This window comes from Coturnix japonica, chromosome Z, assembly GCF_001577835.2.
Source record: "Coturnix japonica isolate 7356 chromosome Z, Coturnix japonica 2.1, whole genome shotgun sequence".
Taxonomy (NCBI): Eukaryota; Metazoa; Chordata; class Aves; order Galliformes; family Phasianidae; genus Coturnix; species Coturnix japonica.
In genome coordinates, this window is record NC_029547.1 from 37551089 (window position 1) to 37569831 (window position 18743).

General features: G+C 37.9%; 1 protein-coding gene across 1 annotated transcript in view; it reads left to right on the forward strand.

Annotated features, from left to right (window-relative positions):
• DAPK1 (death associated protein kinase 1) overlaps positions 1-17392 on the forward strand; it is a 98861-nt gene extending 81469 nt beyond the window's left edge. Inside the window, exons 19-26 of the mRNA XM_015849289.2 lie at positions 1075-1152; positions 3471-3693; positions 7004-7192; positions 8679-8876; positions 11439-11577; positions 12859-12979; positions 14177-14365; positions 14957-17392. Of these exons, the coding sequence (XP_015704775.1) occupies positions 1075-1152; positions 3471-3693; positions 7004-7192; positions 8679-8876; positions 11439-11577; positions 12859-12979; positions 14177-14365; positions 14957-16189 (2370 nt within the window). The 3' untranslated portion in view covers positions 16190-17392. The remainder of the gene's footprint in view (positions 1-1074; positions 1153-3470; positions 3694-7003; positions 7193-8678; positions 8877-11438; positions 11578-12858; positions 12980-14176; positions 14366-14956) is intronic.
• Positions 17393-18743: the final 1351 nt, after the last annotated feature.

Genomic DNA, 18743 nt, shown 5'->3' on the forward strand with positions numbered 1-18743 from the left:
CATACCATGAACCACGATTTTTACTATTACTTGCTAATGTCCCTTTCCTTTTCTGTATGGAGTACAGACTAACTTCTATAGAAAACTAAAAATAGCTACTCTATGTGGATACCCAGTTATCAAAGATATCTTTTTTGTGTATGAGGCAATAGTTAACAGTATTGTCAGAAGCTACTGAAGACTATACAAACTTCACCTGAAAAGCTAGTAAATAAAAAAATGGAAGTCCAAGAAAGAGGTCTTAGTTTTCCAGTAATTTGTGAAAGCTCTTTCATTTAAAAAAAAAAAAAAAAAAAAAAAAAGAAGAAGAAGAAGAAGAAGAAAAGAAAAAGCAAGAAGGAAGTAAAGTCCTTGTGAATTAGTTGCTGCCAAAATGTACAAAATTAACAGTGAAGTGGTTGTTATAGGAAAAATAGTCAGCACTTTTCTTTCAGTTTATTTCATATTAAACTGCTGGTGTATGAAACGTGGGTAATTAACTGTCAAGAGTAGGATGCTGAATGTAGCTTTTCTTCTCTTTTTGAATTTGCTGATGCAGTTTAAACCACGTCCTTCTAATTTTCACGCTTTCTCTAAACCTCCACTGACTTATATGCTATCATCATTCTTTATCCACTAGCAAGGAAAATTCACCTGATATTCATTCAAGTGAATACACTAATGTGTATTTGTGAACTGCCTAAACTTTGAAATCTATTTAGAATATAGTGTCTATAAATTACTATAATAATTGGTGAGAAAAGAAGGGATACAGAGAGGGGGTGCTGGCATTGCTGTAAGACTCTGAATTCGAAGTATCTTGATACAGTGGCATCCAGATGCTAATTTGTAAAAGAAATACTGTGGTGGGTTTCACTGTGTGTATCTTTGCACCATTTAAGGAAACAGGAATTCCAGTGGGTATAGTCAGTACAGCTTCATTTATTATTTTTTTTACCTCTTCTCCGTGACTCATCTGTGTCTGACAGTAATTATTCTGTTGTTGCCTTAACCAGAGTTGGTCTGTGTTGCACATAGCTTTTTACTGTGGGTAAGAGAGGAAGAACCTGCAGCTAATGATTTGTCTTTCAACAGGATGGGAAAACAGCAGAAGATCTTGCCAGAGCAGAGCAGCACGAACATGTAGCCAGTCTGCTTGCAAGACTTAAAAAGGTTGGGAATGTGTAAATTTTAAGAGCTCTTCATGTTTTTAAGATAGTAGAAGCAGTTTGAATATGGGAAATCATAAGATCATTCACAAAAGTCACTCTAAAAACCTCATTACAAATATCCTGGCTGCAAGACAGACAGCACCAACATTCCATCTTATCTGTTCTCTAACAGTGCCTACCAAATATTTTAAGGAATTTATAAGAAACTGGAAATTACTGAGTTAGCATATCCTACAGGACAGCTTACTTTATCAGCATTTAAGTTAGATTTGAGTTATGACTTTGAGAGGTTTGTGCCCTTCTGGAAGGTATCGTACCACTTGGAATAGCAGTATAAATTTTCTGTGTCCTCTCTTAATTCCAGTGTTTCAGTATCTGAAAATCCCCTACCTTCTAGAATCTGGGCTTCGCATAAGGGAGTAAATCTGACAAGTCTGATATGCGTTGATTATTCCACATAATTTGCATACACTTGTCATAGCAAGATCCATAGTATGGCATATATGTGCTATAGCACAATATTTTTCAAAAGAAAACAAAACAAAAGCCAAACAATTCTTGACTGTTTTTGCATGCGGGTAGAAAAATGTTTCTGAGGTAGATATGAAACTAGTACAAATCAACCTGGAGCAAAAGGAACGAGATAAAGCTACTAAAATATCTTTCGGAAGTGCTAGATAAATCTCTTTGACAGCGGAGTATACTTGATTCTTCAAGGCTGACTACATACGTAGGGAGAATATGAGATAATAATACATTTGATCAGAGCTTGCAACAGAGTATTTGGTAAATTGAAATTAATAATCTACAATAAGCCACTTAAAGTGCTTGTTACTATGTAGTACTGAGTGTATCTGACATTTTTCATCGTGTCTCTAGAGGATTTAGTTCCTAACAGCACACATATGAAGAACTTACTGTTTTAGTAGCTCTTCCAGATAATTGAATATTGAGCAATGAGGGTGTGCAATACTTGCATTGTAATGAATGTATTTTGTACATTCCTGTTAGGGAGGAAGAAAATAAATTTAATACACCACTGTCTCTGAGCAGTTTCTCAGTGAAGTTGCTGCATGCTCTTATTTCAGAAATTGCTGCTGTGGATTTTCTGTTAATAATTCACATTACCTTTTAAACCCAGTACAAATGCAGAACAGCAGAGCCTCTCTCAGCTCCAAATGAGTGAGTGAAGGAAGGGAACATAAATCAAATTCCTTTGCTCTTCCACCTTTTTGACGTATCTCAGTTATCTTAAAATACATCTTTATGAGGTGTGAGGCATTAAATAGTTTCCCTGTCCTAGACTGCTTTGTCTTGATGAGTTGATTTTAAAGCTCAGCTCCCATGAGTAGAGTATGAGTATCTATGTCTAATTGCTTCTTGCTGGAGGAAGAGAGCAAGATGTGATTTGTTTGTTCTGTATGGTTATTCTTGTTGCAAAACAGTGGTGATGGGTAAGCTTAAAGTGGAAAGCTCTTCAACAGAAGTTATGATTAGGTTTGGAGAAAAAGCCTGAATATGCAGAGGATACTGCAGCTTTGGAAGAGCTAATGAATACATCCAGAGGGCAAACAGTGAAACTAAATTAAGTAGGGAAGAAGATTTATTGAGTCTTGGGAGTTAAAAGGGAAACAAGTCTAGAGGATTTAAGCTTGCAGTAGGGGGGTAGAAATTTAGAAGGTTGGAAGAGGTCTTTAATGGGAAAGAACTTCGTGGGAATTGACATGTAAGATTGATCTGGTAAGGCAGTATTTTGCTTGCAAAAAAAAAAAAAAAAGTGAAAATAAACAGACTTTTGGTGAAGAGAATAAGAGAATTCTCCTAAATATGAAAAGTACGGGAGAAGATAACAAAGAGAAAGGGAAGATGCATGTCGAGTTTTCAGATTGCTCAGATGGTTGCTGTCATTGCAAAATACTTCAGACCTGCATATATGCTATATAAGCTTAAACATACTGATTATGCTACTGAGAATCACAGGTAAGGAAAAAGGGAACTGAAAGAAACTATTATTTTCTCATTTGTCCTCTATCATATTTCAGAATGATCCCATTCACTGATGTTGATCCAGAAACTGTGCATGGTTTTCATGACAATTCAGGATCATTCTGGACAGCAGTATTTAAGCTGTGTTTTGGTTACATATCCCTCCTCCTCTGGCAGTGATTGATCACTTGCATGATGGAGCAGATGGGAGAAATGATCCAGATAAACACTAACCTGGCCTAAAAGTTTTAATTTAATCCTAGGTTTTGCGTTTGCTGGGAGGCAGAAGTTGTCTACTGCACACTCTGATTTCTTCTTTGTACTCATTTTTAGGATACGCACAGGGCGCTTTTTATCCAGCAGCTGCGGCACACACAGAACCCACAGCCTCGGATTAAGCTGAAGTTGTTTGGACACTCTGGCTCTGGGAAGACAACTCTTGTAGAGTCACTCAAATGTGGCCTAATACGAAGCTTTTTCCGAAGACGTAGGCCTAGACTCTCTTCCACAAATTCAACCAGGTTCCCTCCATCTCCTTTGTCTTCTAAACCTTCAGGTATGACTTTAACATTATACCATTTAAGTAGTAACTCATTTTTCATCTATGGACTAGATGAAACTAGAAGTCCAAACAAACACCTGTTAACTGTACTGTAAAAGACAGAATAGCCTATCTGTGTAAGGAATTAAAGCAAAGCATAGATGGTATTGACTTCTCTGCATGCAAAATCATGCCAAAAATAAGAGATAAGAGGAGCAGTGGTTGTGCAGAATGAAGAGTGGTTCAGCTTCTCTATACTATTGTGGTGTGTACATGAGCTTAAAAGAGCAGGGGACTCTTTTACAAAGAAGTCTTAAGCTGCAAATATTAGTTTCATAATGGGATTCTGACATCATGGTTTTAGACTTAAGTTTAATTGGCATTTTTTGTTTAAGTGCAAATTCAGTGTAGAACTAACAGTTGCTGCATCCTTAGATAATCATTAAATATAACCATGGATACAAAGAGAAGCTTTTTCATAAGGCATTTAGATCAGCCAATTGGTTTCTAAAATTGCCTCTAATCAAAATGAAAAAGGAGCTTTTCTAAACTGAAGTATACAAATGGTAAGGAAACCTTGCTCATGAAGTGCAGGTTGACCTGTGTAATATGGAAAGAGCTGCAGGATGTGGAGAAACTATTCAGATTTGCACATCAACATGTACCTCATTCTGGAAGAGCCCACAGTTGTGGTAGCATACCAGAAAGAGAGAATTGTTTGTTGTAACACTGAAATGCTGTGCAATGTATACAAGCTAATCAGGCAAATTGAAGAGCTTGGATTTATATTGCTGTTCAGAAATAATCTTATTACCTAAGTTTCAGATTGGGTCGGTGTTGTCTTTTTCTTTAAAAACCTTTGGGTACTGCTTGCGGTTTTAGCATTACTTCTAAATAATGTTAGAGCAAGTGCTTGCAATAGATTTCTTCTCCACTTCCTTTCCTGTTGTCTTTGGAAACTCAAAGGTAATTATTATGATTTATCAAGATATCCAACATAGATTGTTATTACATTTCCTGTTCATTTATCAGAAGGCATTAATATCTGTGGTGGTGAGAGAATACATAAATGGATTAAATAAATCAAGCAGAAGTTCTTGGATTATTTAACATAATTCACTGTGTTGTACAAGGGGAGGCTAACTACACCACAAATATCAGTTCATGGAAGCAGTGCTGGAAGTTGACAGTAAGCTGAGTGGTGCAGTTAATATGACAGAAGAAAGGGGTGCCATCGAAAGGAACCTGAATGGTCCCAAAGGGTGGGCTCATGTGAACCTGATGAGGTTCAACAAAACCAACTGTAAGGTGTTGCACTTGTGTTGGGGCGATCCCAGATATGTATACAGACTGGGGGAGGAACTCCTTGAGAGCAGCCCTGCCAAGAAGGACTTGGGGGTCCCAGTGGACAAAAAGCTGGACAGCAACAAGAGCCAGCAGTGTGCTCTTGCAGCCTGGAAGTCCACCCATGCCATTGGCTGCATAAGAACAGTGACCACCAGAGCATGAGATGTCACTGTCTCCCTTTAGACAATTTTCACAAATTTTCACTGAGAGTAGCTAGGGTCTAGAACGGTCTGCCCTGTGGCTGTCCCATCCCTGGGGGTGTTTGAGGCCAGGCTGGATGGTGCCCTTGGCAATCTGATTGTGCTTGATTTTGTGGTTGATAACCGTGCCTGCAGCATAGGTTTTAGAACTAGATGATCTTTGAGGTTCCTTCCAAACCAAGCCATTCAAAGATTCAGTGAAGGTTTTGACTGAAGACATTTTTAATATCACTTAGTACAAGAACCAGAGAGTAATCTAATGCTGTCATACCATCATAAGTTGAAAGTTACTTAAATTGTCAGTCACACTGCTTGAAAAATCACCATAAAAGTAGCATTCACTTGAAAATAGTTTATGTGGAACATTACACTTGAAAATTGAGCAGTGATGTTCAAGTGAATCTGCTTTGTAACATCACTTTGTTTCGATAGGTGGTCATTTTGGATGGAGATCATTATGTAACTCATGAATAATGTTCTGAATGGAGTGTTATAATTGGAGACATTTAAAGCAGTCCAGTTTGGAGGATACTTGACAACATGTTTATGTTTCTGAAAGTTCATAAGTGTGAATTTCCGTTATTTAATTCATATGAGCCTAAAGATTTAAGCAGTCTACCAAAAGATCAAACATTAAAGTTTTTATTACACTACTGACACATAGTTTCTTTGAATTCAGCGAGTAGAGGAAATAAATATTTACTTTCTCCACTAGATGGTGGGAGTGAGCTAAAAAGCCCTTTCTTCTTTACGGAATCTGCAGTGAGCATGAACTTAATTGCTTACAAGTAAAATAATTTCACTTAAGGGCCTGCTTTTCTCCCACACCTCCTCAGAAATAGTTACTATACAGTGTGGATGAAACACTGTGTATAGGAAACAGACCAGGAGATTTTGGTCAATGCTTGGCTGAACATGAGACAGCAGTGTGCCCAGGAGGCCAAGAAGGCCAGTGGCATGCTGGCTTGTATCAGAAATGGTGTTGTGTCAGCATTAACACTTTAACTCCCAGTGCATTACATAATGTTATGATGTGGAGTATCAGTAACCAAAAATCATATAACCTTGACATTGTCAACATGAGCAGGAAAGTGATCATCCCTCTGTACTCAGCACTGGTTAGGCCACTTCTTAAGTGCTGTGTTCAGTTTAGGGCCCCTCACTACAAAAAAGACTTTGAGATCCTGGAGCATGTTTGGAGAATGGCAGCTAAGCTGATGAGAGGTCTGAAGCACAGGCCTTATGAGGAGCAGCTGGGGGAGCTAGGAGTTCTGACTTAGTGAGAACGGTTGGTGACAGGTGGATGGTTGTACTGGATGATCTTGTAGGTCTTTTCAAACCTTAGTGATTGTGTGGTATTTTCATCCTTATTTACAGAATTTAACTGTTCAAATGTGTAGCATTTCTATGCCAATAAAAATAGCTCATGCTATGAAGCTACAGTTCTTACTTATATAAAACAGTATATCTTTGCGGTAGAAGAGCTTTGACTCTTGAAGTATTTTACTTCCAGATTATTCTTTTCTGAACTTCCTTCCCAGCAGTATACGTGCTGTAGTGCACTAAGGACCAAATGAGATCATTCTAATATTTTCCTTTCCAGTATTCAGATTAAAGATGCAGCTGTGTGTACTCACAGCTTGCTATTCATCTTTCTTTGAAGAAAATTTGGGGTTTTTTAATCAGTTTTTTCTTTTTGTCTAGCATACTTAATTTTAAGTGATGTGATTATAATTTTCCTATGATTTCTAATCTTATTTTCTTTTTCTCTGACTTAGTTTCAGTAAGTATTACAAATCTTTATCCTGGTTGTGAGAATGTCAGTGTGAGAAGCCGAAGTATGATGTTTGAGCCAGGCCTGACAAAAGGGGTATTAGAAGCTTTTGTTTCACCTGCTCATCACACTCATTTCTCTGCCGATGATCAGTCCACCAAGGCCATTGACATTCAGAATGCCTACTTGAATGGTAAGTGGAGTTCTGAGCTGGCATGCCTCACTTCTGTGGAAAAAGTTAAGCCTCGTTGCTTGTTTTTAGAAGTAAAAAATAAAATGTATGACTTGGTATGGTAGCTACTGTGGTTTAGAATTCAACACTGGGGATGAGGGGTGTTTAAGAAGAAACTATATTTGTGTGGAATTCATTACTTGTAAGACATGTAGTAATCATTTGTGTCAGTGTGCATATGCTGAACTTAGAGCATTACACAGAAGTACTTGTAAGATGAGTTAGTGGGGCGGGAGGAAGGAGTTTGTTGTAATAGGAATGGGTTATGACACTATCTACTAGTGTAAAGGTACCTAGATGTGGATTAGAGATTTTGTCAGATTTAATACAGTCCCATAGGCCCAAGTGTTCTTCCCATCTGCTTGAAGGATCTAACCATTCTCACCCCACGAGGGGGCTGGAACACATCTGGTGAGCACTGGAGTGGAACTTTAGGTTTCGGTATTTTTGGAAAGCAAGTTAACTGTTCTGCAATTGGAACCAGTTAGCAGGAAGAGGGGTCAGTAACTGAAACATCCTGTGACAAAACATTTGTCCTAGGTGCTGAAGAGTTTGGCATGTAACTAAAGCTTGTTCTTTGTATGGGCAAATTTCTTCTTTCCGTATAATTTGAAATCAGGTCAAATTCTGCAGTGAAACAGAGTTGTGCCACAAACTGTCCAATTTTTTTCTTTCTATGTACTGCCTTGATATTGAAGGTAAGAGTGTATGTGAGTGAGCTGTGAATAGATGTACTCATAACAGTATATTTTAGGTCTCTGGCATATTTTTCTCCCAGAAGTTTGAAGTGCATCTCAGTCAGCACTTAAATAAGTAAAGATAGTATAATTGTATCTGATTTCACACTAACCTGGTAGTGAGTCTGGGAAGTGCCATGTAGTACAGCATGCTGATAGTTTCCTCACCTAAAGCCAAGTAAAGCAGATCACAGAAAGAAGCTTTGTGCTGTTTCAGCCCTCAATGTAGTGATTCTTCAATCCTGACTTACAAATGTGATTTGAGTAACATAATTCTGTGAAGCAAAGTGAATTTGAGAATATCCTTGGGTTGCTTTTAATACCAGCAATCACACTTAAAAAATAAATAAATAAAATTAAAATGCTTTTTTGGAATTAGCCAAAAAAGAACAGTTATATTTTGCAAAGACTCGCTCCTATACAAGACAAAAGCCAGTTTAATATGTAAGGCTGCATTGCTTGTAAAATGCAGGTGTTTCCCTGTGACATCCAGCTGAATGACTTAGAGAAGTGAATGTGAGAGAAGAACAAACTGTGAGGACTCAACTTCTCCAATTCTGAGACGGTCTGAAACTTCACCATTCCTTTTGTTCATGATTGCATTTACAGTTTTGCCTTCTCATTTGCATGCATTTAATCTCTGAGAAAGTTTAAATTAGACTGCTTGTCTTTCCATGATGCTTCCTTACATGTGTTTGTCTGTTTTATAGGAGTTGGTGATTTCAGCATCTGGGAATTCTCTGGGAATCCTGTGTATTTCTGCTGTTATGATTATTTTGCTGCAAATGATCCCACCACAATTCACATAGTGCTTTTTAGTCTTGAGGAGCCTTACGAAATCCAGATAAACCAAGTGACCTTCTGGCTTAGTTTCCTGAAATCATTAGTCCCTGTTGAGGAGCCAATTGGTATGTTATTTTGCTTGTTAATAAAATATCGTAGGAATATAAATATTTCCCTGCAACTCTGTAAATCCTCTCTGTTGACCACTGTTAAACATTTTCATCCTCTTTTATTTAAACAAAACTGAATCATTGTTTTTCAGTAGTAGACAGTTTTATTTGTGGGACAAGCCTGAAGAATTTCATGCACTAGTTAGCCAGCTGAAAAAGGTCACGCAGTACAGCACAAAGCTCTTGTGGCAAATGAAGTTTTATGTCAGATAAGCATTCTGAAAACATGTTGAATGTTTAAACCATTTAAGGCAAGAACAGGACATGCAGATTAAAACAGAGTTAAATCTAACTCCATTTAAAATGTTTTTGAAGGTTAAATTAGTTTTGCAATTGTGAACAGGATGGCATCATAGAATGGTTAGGGAAGGGACCATCTAGTTTCAATCCTCTGCTATAGGCAGGGACACCTCCCTCTAGCCTACATTGCACGAAGCCCCATCCAGCCTAGCCTTGAATGCTTCCAGGGAAAGGGCATTCTCACTCACTGAGCGAGCTGTTCCGGTATCTCACTACTCTCACAGTAAAGAATTTCTTCATAATATCTAGTCTAAATCTGGCCTCTTCCATTTTAAAACCATTTTGCCCTGTCCTTTTGCTACCTGTGCTTAGAAAAAATCTCTCCCCAGTGTTCATGTAGGACTCCTTCAGGTACTGGAAAGCTGCTATAAGGTCTCCTCCTCTAGGCTGAACAGCTCTACCTCTCCTCAGCCTGTCCTTGTAGGGGGGGTGCTTCAGCCCTCTGATCATCTTCATGACCCTCCTCTGTACCTGCTCCAACAAGAATGTTGTTGGAGATGGGCGTTACCTTTCAGTGCATGCTGCTCTAACCTGTTTAATTAGAGTTGTATTTAAGCCTCAGCTTCTGGCACATTGAGATATACAGAAACCAGCATTTCCATTTCACTTCAGTTTTTTTTTATTTATTTATTTTTGAAGACTTTGCATGGGTTTTAAGTTGGATGACTTTGTGTTCAAGCTTTTCAATGAGTTGAAAGTCCATAGGATCCTAAGTTACATAACATAGAGTTATATGACAGGCAAACTGATTAAATTTCTTGGACTCTTCCTTAAAAGGTCTGTAGGTCTAGGTATACATATCGTAATGTTTGATCTTGCTTCTAGCTAAGCACTGGTCTAAAGTTTTATGGAAGAACTGGTTCAACTGATCAAAATGTTATCCCTGCCAGAGGATCTAACTCAGCACTGATGGATGTTTATAAAAATTGCTAGGGACTCACCAGACAAAAATACTGAATACTTACATAGGGCAGAGTATTGCCCCTCTCATTTTGTTTACTGCTCTGTTCTGTATGTATGATCTCAGCATGCCCAGTGATAATGATGAACTAAAGGGCTGACCTTCAGTTTTCACCTCAGACACCTGCCTGTCTTTCATATTCCATTTTAGGTGATAACACAACATCATGAATATAACCATTTGGATATCACTGATTTGTGATTCTGGAATGAAAAGCTTGGAAATGTGCAGAAACATATTAAAGCTAAAAACGTAGTTAATTTGCACTGTTTGAAAGCTTTTATTGTCTTAGTCTAGTAAGGAAACTTAGTTTGACTGAGCTAATACCATTACTTAGGCTCTTTGCTTAAATCAGTATTTATGCTGATAAGCTCTATTTGGAGTATATTTGTAGTATTTGACATAAGTTGGATAACATTTTGTTTTACTTTCAGCTCCTAAATTGGGAAATGTGACTATTTTTAAGAATGAATGCAAGTTCTGTAGCTTAATTGATGAAAACGTGTTTCTGACTTGTAATGTTTTTGTCAGACAAAAACTGCAGAATTGGATGTACCTTCATTCTTCTGAAATAATTGTCTAATTATGTCTCCTCTTTTGTGGAAGATCAGTCTGAGAAGAGATTGAAAATTTTGTGTTCCATGCTGTCATCTCATTCATGCCATTTGTATCTTTCTTTTTCATTCTTTTTCATGGTATCTGCCAAGCTTTCCTACTTAACTCTCTCTTAAGTGAGAGGTCACTGTTTGTGTAAGTACTGTAAAATAGCATTCATACCAGTGTGTAAATGTTGTAGACATTTTGTGTTCTACCTACATTTCCCCAAGCTTTACCTGTAGCATTGAGGTAATAAGAAACCCTTTCAATAAGCTTTTACTTTTCTTAATTATTTTTCCTTACATTGTTGTAGACTGTAGTTAATAGATATATGGGTAGTGTTATTAATTAATCTTTTTGTTAAAGCAGTAAGGGCATGTAATACCAGTATTTCTGATACTATTCAAGGATTAGAACTATTAAAATGGAATGTTATGTAGTTAATTTTATAGGTGGCTAACAGCCAGCAAAGCAATAGTTTCATTATGTAGAAACAGATGTAGCTGTGCTTAAAAGTTCATTAATCCACTGCAGAAGTGATTGCAGAAGTAATTGTTATCAAGAACAAAAAAATCTACTTCTCCTTCCCTGGCTCACTGAGGAACCCATCTTCCCGGACATGTCTTGTAGTAAAGAAATATTTTTGCTTCCATTTTTAGCATTTGGCGGAAAGCTGAAAACTCCACTGCATGTTGTTCTGGTTGCCACACATGCTGACATAGTCAATCTTCCTCGGCCTGCTGGAGGAGAGTTTTGGTATGATAAGGATATGTCATTCTTGAAAGAGATCAGGAACAGGTAAGGAGAGGTTATCAGTACTGGTTCACGTGTGAGTTTCAAAGAAAGTATACTATAATGCATAAGAATATGTAAAAAGTTTTTATTTGGCTGCAGCAATGTGATGTTTACAGAAAAGAACGTGTCCTATTTTGAGGATTTTTTTTTTTTTTTAATGAAAGTATTCAGGAAGCTTGTTCTGTTGGGGGGGGGGGGGGGGGGGGGGGGGGGGGGGGGGAAGGACCAGTTGCCAATTACTGTGTTATCAATGAGTGAGCTGGCCTAAGTGAGCGCACCTGAGCAAGTAGTGCATAACATGACTGAGGCTCAGAATTCTCACCCTGAATTTGGATTAGATCCAATGGTCAGTGTCAACAGTCTGTCTGACAGCCTCGTGTCAACAGTCACAGAGAAGTGGGCAGTTCTGAGCTGCAACCTGCAGGAGCAAAAGAGGAAGCTTCACAGGGCAGACACCTTTTAATGTGAATTGAATTGAGACTGGTAGGAAAAAAACTAGCTAAATCTGGAGGGAATACTCACACACAGTTTCTGAAGAACTGGACATGGTGGAGTCACATACATGAAGATTAGCCAAAAGTTATTTAGTAGTCAGAGTAGCTTCTGAGCTTCTTGAGCACATGTCTGGAGAGCACACTGATTATCAGTGACATTCAACGGAGAACTTTCACAAACTAAGAAGTATTATATAAGGTATTCACATATTTGAGTTACTGCAAAATAGGTGGTATCTCGATCAGTTGAGATGAACTATCACAACATATCTGGATGACAGCACCAAAGCTTACACCTTTTTAAATGCAGATCATTCCAGAGCTAAGAAAACAAGTATGTGTGATTGAATAGTTAAACAACAGTAAGAAATAGAGCTAGTGTTTGTGTTTATGAAAACTAAGCTATTTTGAGTAGAAACTAAACAACAAATTTCAAGACCTTAAAAAAAAAAATAATAATAATATCTACTATCCATTATCTAGTAAAATATGTTTGTTCTTACAAGTGCTCGGTAAGTGCTGGGATGCAGTTATACTTTATCTGGGACTCTTCAGCCTTCTTCCATGGAAAGATTATAATTTACTGTCCATATATCTGCTTACAATCAAAAAGATTAGAGAGCAACTATTCTGTATTTTCTTATAAAATATCTTACTATAATTAGTACTGCACTTATACATTAATCTTCAAAGGAAATCAAGTATTGTGCAAGTTAAAGCTGAAGTGCCACTGAATTAAGAAAATAGATAAGGGACTGAATAAACAGTGCTGTCCCTCTTTCTCTTTAAGATTTGGAAATGATCTTCAGATTTCAGAGAAGTTATTTGTGTTGGATGCTGGAGCATCTGGATCTAAAGATATGAAGCTTCTCCGAAATCACTTACAAGAAATAAGAAGCCAGATAATTTCTGTAAGTAATATTAATGGTCTAGTTTGTGCCAGCCAAAATGTGAAAACTTAGGATGAGAAATATTTTTCTGTAAAATTATTTAATTTCAGAAATTAGAAATGAAGAAACAAATTATTGACGTGCAAGATTCTGTCAGCAGTTCCAAAATTGCTGGCATATAGTACAGGTGCCAAAAAAAGCCTCTCTTCAAAATAAATTTTTGGGATTATCAGTTTAAAGCTATGTTCTCATATTTTGAGTTGACAGATTGGACTCCAGTCCTTGTGTGCTTGTTTGTTTTATGCCTTGTGTCATAGCAGTCTAACAGAAAAATTGAATGTATTTGATGCAAATATTTTTCACTAAAAAGGGCCTGGGTTGAACACTGCCCATATAAATAGATAATATGTAGATTATTGTATTGAAAAGCTATGCAGTTGGATTTTTCTTAGTTGTGTGTGTATATATGTGTATGAAACTAAGGGTAAAGTTGCCCTTAACTGTATGTAATTACCATGAATCTACACGAACTTCAGTACTGAGGGTGACCAAGTCACTTTGTAGTCTGTCATTTAAATTCTTCATATTAAAGACCTCCTTAACTGTATGACATGCCAATAAAACATTCTGCAGCTGCTTCTGTTAGGTATGAAAGAAATAATGAAATGACAGTTAATGGGTTGCTGAGTTCACTGTGGGGATTCAAGGAAGGTATTTTAATGGAATATAACGTAGCCTGTTTAATATATGTTTCTTTTCTTTGACAGAACTTGGTTTTGTTTTGTTTTTGGTTTTTGTGTTTTTGTTTGTTTGTTTGTTTTTTGGTAGCAGTTTCCATTAGATGAAATTTGAGGGGGCTTTGTTGCCTACAGATTGGGTGCTGTGGCTGGAGAATGCAAGACATAGTCATCAGTAGTGACCAAAACAGTGAATAGATGAATATGCTATCTGTACATATTTCCTGATATTCTGTAGTGTCGCTTATTGAAATGTTAGTCCTGAACAGACAGTGATGAGCACATACTTCGGTTAAAAGCCCAGCTGTTTCTGGAATGTATTTCATTGAGAAAAAGTAGATCTTCTCACAAGTACATACCAGGTAGAAGAGTAACAGTCCACCTCAAGGGGACTTTTTAGATATGTATATACATCACGTATGTTCTAGACCTCAAAGTTAGCAGAGTACAGTCACAAGCTGTTTTATGTGCTTTTTGTTAGACTTGCCCACCTATGACTCTTCTGTGTGAAAAAATAATCTCTGTGCTGCCTTCATGGAGAAAAATGAATGGACCCAACCAGCTGATGTCATTGCAGCAGTTTGTATATGATGTACAGGAACAGCTTAATCCCCTAGCAAATGAAGATGACCTACGGCATATTGCACAGCAGTTGCATAGCATAGGAGAAGTAAGTTCTTTTTAAACTATGTATTCTTATTATTAAGGTACTTTTCTGGCCAACTATTTTTAATGGGATGCAAGTAAATACCCTGTATTTAATTCCTTCCACTCTTAAGACATTGTACTAGTGACTTGTTAATAGTGCTCCTTGTTATCATTATTGTTTTGGGGTATGTGTTCTATTCAACATTATTTCTGTGAGACAGAACTGCAGTTCACTGTTGTAATTGTTAACAACATGAAATACATAGGATATGCTATTACTGGCATCTTGAAATGAGGTAGTGCTTAGCATGTTCACTTGAGGTGAGAAATTTGTTTGTCTGTTAGAAACTGAATTGCAGGAAAACACCTTTGTGTAAATAGCTTTCAGAGCACTGGCTAGGCCTTAATGCTGTTGGGCTCTGGTGGCTTTATTATTAATGGAAGACAAGAACGAGTTCTTAGTTCTGAATATTTGCAAGAAATCAGAATGCAGTTCAGGTTCTGTCAGCTGTGTTATTTAAATGATTTGGTCAAAAGGTTATGAAAGACAGAGTATGGACTATCATCTTGTTCTTCATAAAATACCAATAATAGCTTTCCTATTTATAAACAGATAAACATTATGCAGAGTGAAACAGTTCAAGATGTTGTCCTTCTGGATCCTCGCTGGCTTTGTTCAAATGTTCTTGGGAAAATCCTGTCAGTAGAGAACCCAAAAGCTCTCCATCACTATAGAGGTCGATACACTATAGAGGACATACAGCGTCTGGTAACAGATAGTGATGTGGAAGAGCTGATACAGATTTTGGATGCCATGGATATTTGTGCAAGAGACCTTAGCAGTGGGGCAATGGTGGATATTCCTGCTCTCATCAAGACTGACAATCTCCACAGGTCTTGGACAGAGGAGGAGGATGAGGTACTGATTTATGGTGGTGTTAGAATTGTTCCTGTGGAACATCTTACCCCATTTCCTTGTGGAATTTTTCATAAAGTTCAGGTGAATCTCTGCAGGTGGATTCATCAACAAAGCACTGAGGGAGATGCTGATATACGTCTGTGGGTAAATGGATCAAAGATTATGAATCGTGGCGCCGAGCTTTTAGTGCTGCTTGTCAACCATGGTCAGGGTATAGAGGTTCAAGTTAGAGGACTGGAAACAGAGAAGATCAAGTGCTGCTTGCTTTTGGATTCTGTGTGCAGCACTATTGATAACTTAATAGCCACAACCTTACCAGGCCTTTTGACTGTAAAATACTACCTTAGTCCTCAGCAGCTGAGGGAGCGTCATGAACCAGTAATGGTCTATCAGCCTCGAGACTTCTTCCGTGCACAGAGTCAAAAGGAGACATCACTAACTAACACCATGGGGGGATATAAAGAGAGCTTTAGTAGTATACTGTGTTTTGGGTGTCTTGATGTCTACTCCCAAGGAAGCCTAGGAATGGATATTCATGTTTCAGATCTGAATCTACTTACCAGGAGAAAACTAAGCCGACTTCTGGATCCACCTGATCCCATGGGCAAAGATTGGTGCCTTCTTGCCATGAACCTGGGCCTCCCTGATCTTGTTGCGAAGTACAATACAAATAATGGAACACAAAGTGACTTTCTGTCAAGCCCAGTCCATGCCCTGTTGCGGGAGTGGAGTAATGCTCCTGAGAGCACTGTAGGAATCCTGATGTCTAAGCTGAGGGAATTAGGTCGCAGAGATGCAGCAGACTTTTTACTCAAGGCATCTTCTGTATTCAAAATAAATTTAGATGCCAATGGTCAAGAGGCTTATGCTTCAAGTTGCAACAGTGGCACATCCTATAATTCAATTAGCTCTGTAGTGTCACGGTAAGAAAGAGGTGTTTTGCATAGATATCCTTTTTGCAGTTTGAAAACGTAAAAGTACAAGAGTTTCTGTACCTTCTCTATTATGAGGTTTTACAGCAAAGGGTCTTTATCCTTCTTCAGCACCACCTTTTTATGCTTAAACTTTCTACTTCTGGCTGAATTGTTGCTTTTTATTTGATCTCTTAAAGGCTGGTGTACTTCTAATGTGTTAAAAGTTATTACAGATACATAATGTGCTGCTTAGTACTGATGTTTTAACTGGAAGTCTTTCAATGCTGGGTGTACCACACTGTTTTATAAATTAATTCTCCCTGTAAAAGGAAGGGGGAGAAGAATAGCACATATTACATGAAACATGTATTTCTTACATCCTTTTTTTTAATTATTATTATTTAAATCCTGTCCTCTGTTTAGCATTTTTATACATATATTTGTAAGGAGGGAAATCCACCTACACTTGTAATCAGTCTGCCTGAATATAAGACCACATTGTTTTTAGCTGAAAAAGCGAGTGCCTTTTGCAGAAGAGGGAGGTTCCATTGGTTTGAATGACCCTGTTGGAGTTACAAGAACATGCTACCTCTGTTTCACTGAAATTGTCTGCATGCTTATCATTGCAAGTGGTGCTTGCCTTTTAATTTTTCCCTTATTTCTAAGACATTGAAAATGACTCATTTAGAGCATTCATGTGCCAATACTGTGGGTATGGATGTGTGATACCTAATCAACTTCAATTATAGTCAAATCATAATGTGAAAACCTCTTAACCTTGCCAATTACCACGCTTCTTTATTTCCATTTACCTCAGGTAAAAGTTTGTTTCATTATGGAGTTCAAAATGGATGTACATGTGTCAGATACTGCAAAATAATGCAGAATAATACTGCAGAATAATAGCTGTCAGTTGTCATTTGTGTATACCAAATGTTTTTTTTACTATTAGATCCTAAGTTACTTCTTGTACTTGAAAATTTTAATGGGGATAAAAACAAAAGGACACAAGATTTCTTGCAGTGAGGACTTTAAAAATGATATGAGGGGATACGGCGCATTCTGTTCTAAAAAGCATGTAATTTTAATGGTGCAATGTGTTTGTGTATATATATTGTATGTATATATATTAATACTATTTTTTCCTTAATCTTACCATGTAGTAAAATTTCAAAGGATTTTTCTACAAATAAATTGTTTCTTGTTGCATCGCTTTTATTTGCATTCCTGTACCTTAAGTGGACCAAACCTCCTCTTTTCCTTAAAACCACAATGCTGCAGAGGCAGTGCCTGACTTCTGAAGTTGTGACCACCTCCTTTGTCACATCAGGGAGCTTTCTGAGTACACTGTGGAAGTATTTGAATTTTATCAGGTGGCTCCTCTGCTGTGGAATAGGTATGGTTTCATTGTGAAAAACAGCAAGCCAGAACAGTTCACTCATCACTTTTTCTTTGTTTATTTCAACAGTGAAAACCATAACACCGGATGCAAGTCTGTCATTGGGAAGTAATGTGTGTTGTAAGTGTCGTTCTTACTGTGTCGGAGCCTATGCATGGTGGTGGCTCTTACAGTAAGGATCTGCTCGTCATGTAAGGGTTGGTTTTGCTGTTACATGAATTCTCCTCTTCATTCACTGACAGCTGCATGGCCACTGGCTGCACTCCATGCACATAGCTGCACAATGCCACCTCCCTGTGTATACTGCAAAACTGTACTGCATCTTGCACTGAGTTTCCTTAAAAAGGTAATTGCTGTTTCCCACTGCTTTTTGTGTGTACTTTATCTTGTCTATATTACATCCTTCCCCTGACATCACTGAGCTCCTTTGTTGAAAATTTGTTTGTTTGTTTGTTTGTTTGAAATGCCTAGTCTGCACTAAGAACCATACCTAATGAGCAGTCCAACCTTCAGGTACCTCTGTGTTTTCCTACCACAGACAAAGTGAGCTTAGTTTCTTCCTCCCCCCACCTCTGCTGTGAGTTGCTCACTGAGGAGTCCTGTTTTGTGTAGACCACTTCTGGCAGCTTTGCCTGCATTACTACTTAACCACCACCACACTATGCCTCCTAGGTGTGTACAACAGGAACAGTTCTGCCCATGTTCTGATATGCAGATGGGTCTTGCTCGTTTTGTAATACCTCCAGGTTTTGTAGCTTGTTTCTTCAGCCTTAGACCTGAAGGTGAGTCCAGCCTCTGAGTTAGCTTTGCTGAAATTGTATATCTGCAAACGACTGGGACTTGCTAAATAAACTGTGCAAGAGTGCAGGACACTGCGTGGTGCTTTTGGTGTGCAGGTCTGCCAGTAGTGTCTGCTGTAGTGGATAGGAGAGACCGGAGATAGCAGGTAGCTCTTCACATGCTTCAAGGACATTGAAGATCTATGTTTAACTTAAAAACCTAGGGCTGTTATGATTTTATTATTACTATGGTTTTCCACCCTTCCCAACAGTACATTCTTGTCAAATCTCTGCTTCTGTTTACTGTAAAATGCAGCCCTGGGAGTAGCGGATGCTGTGATAAATCTTTGAATGGCAGAAAATGCTTATTGCATCATTTCCAGCTTTTA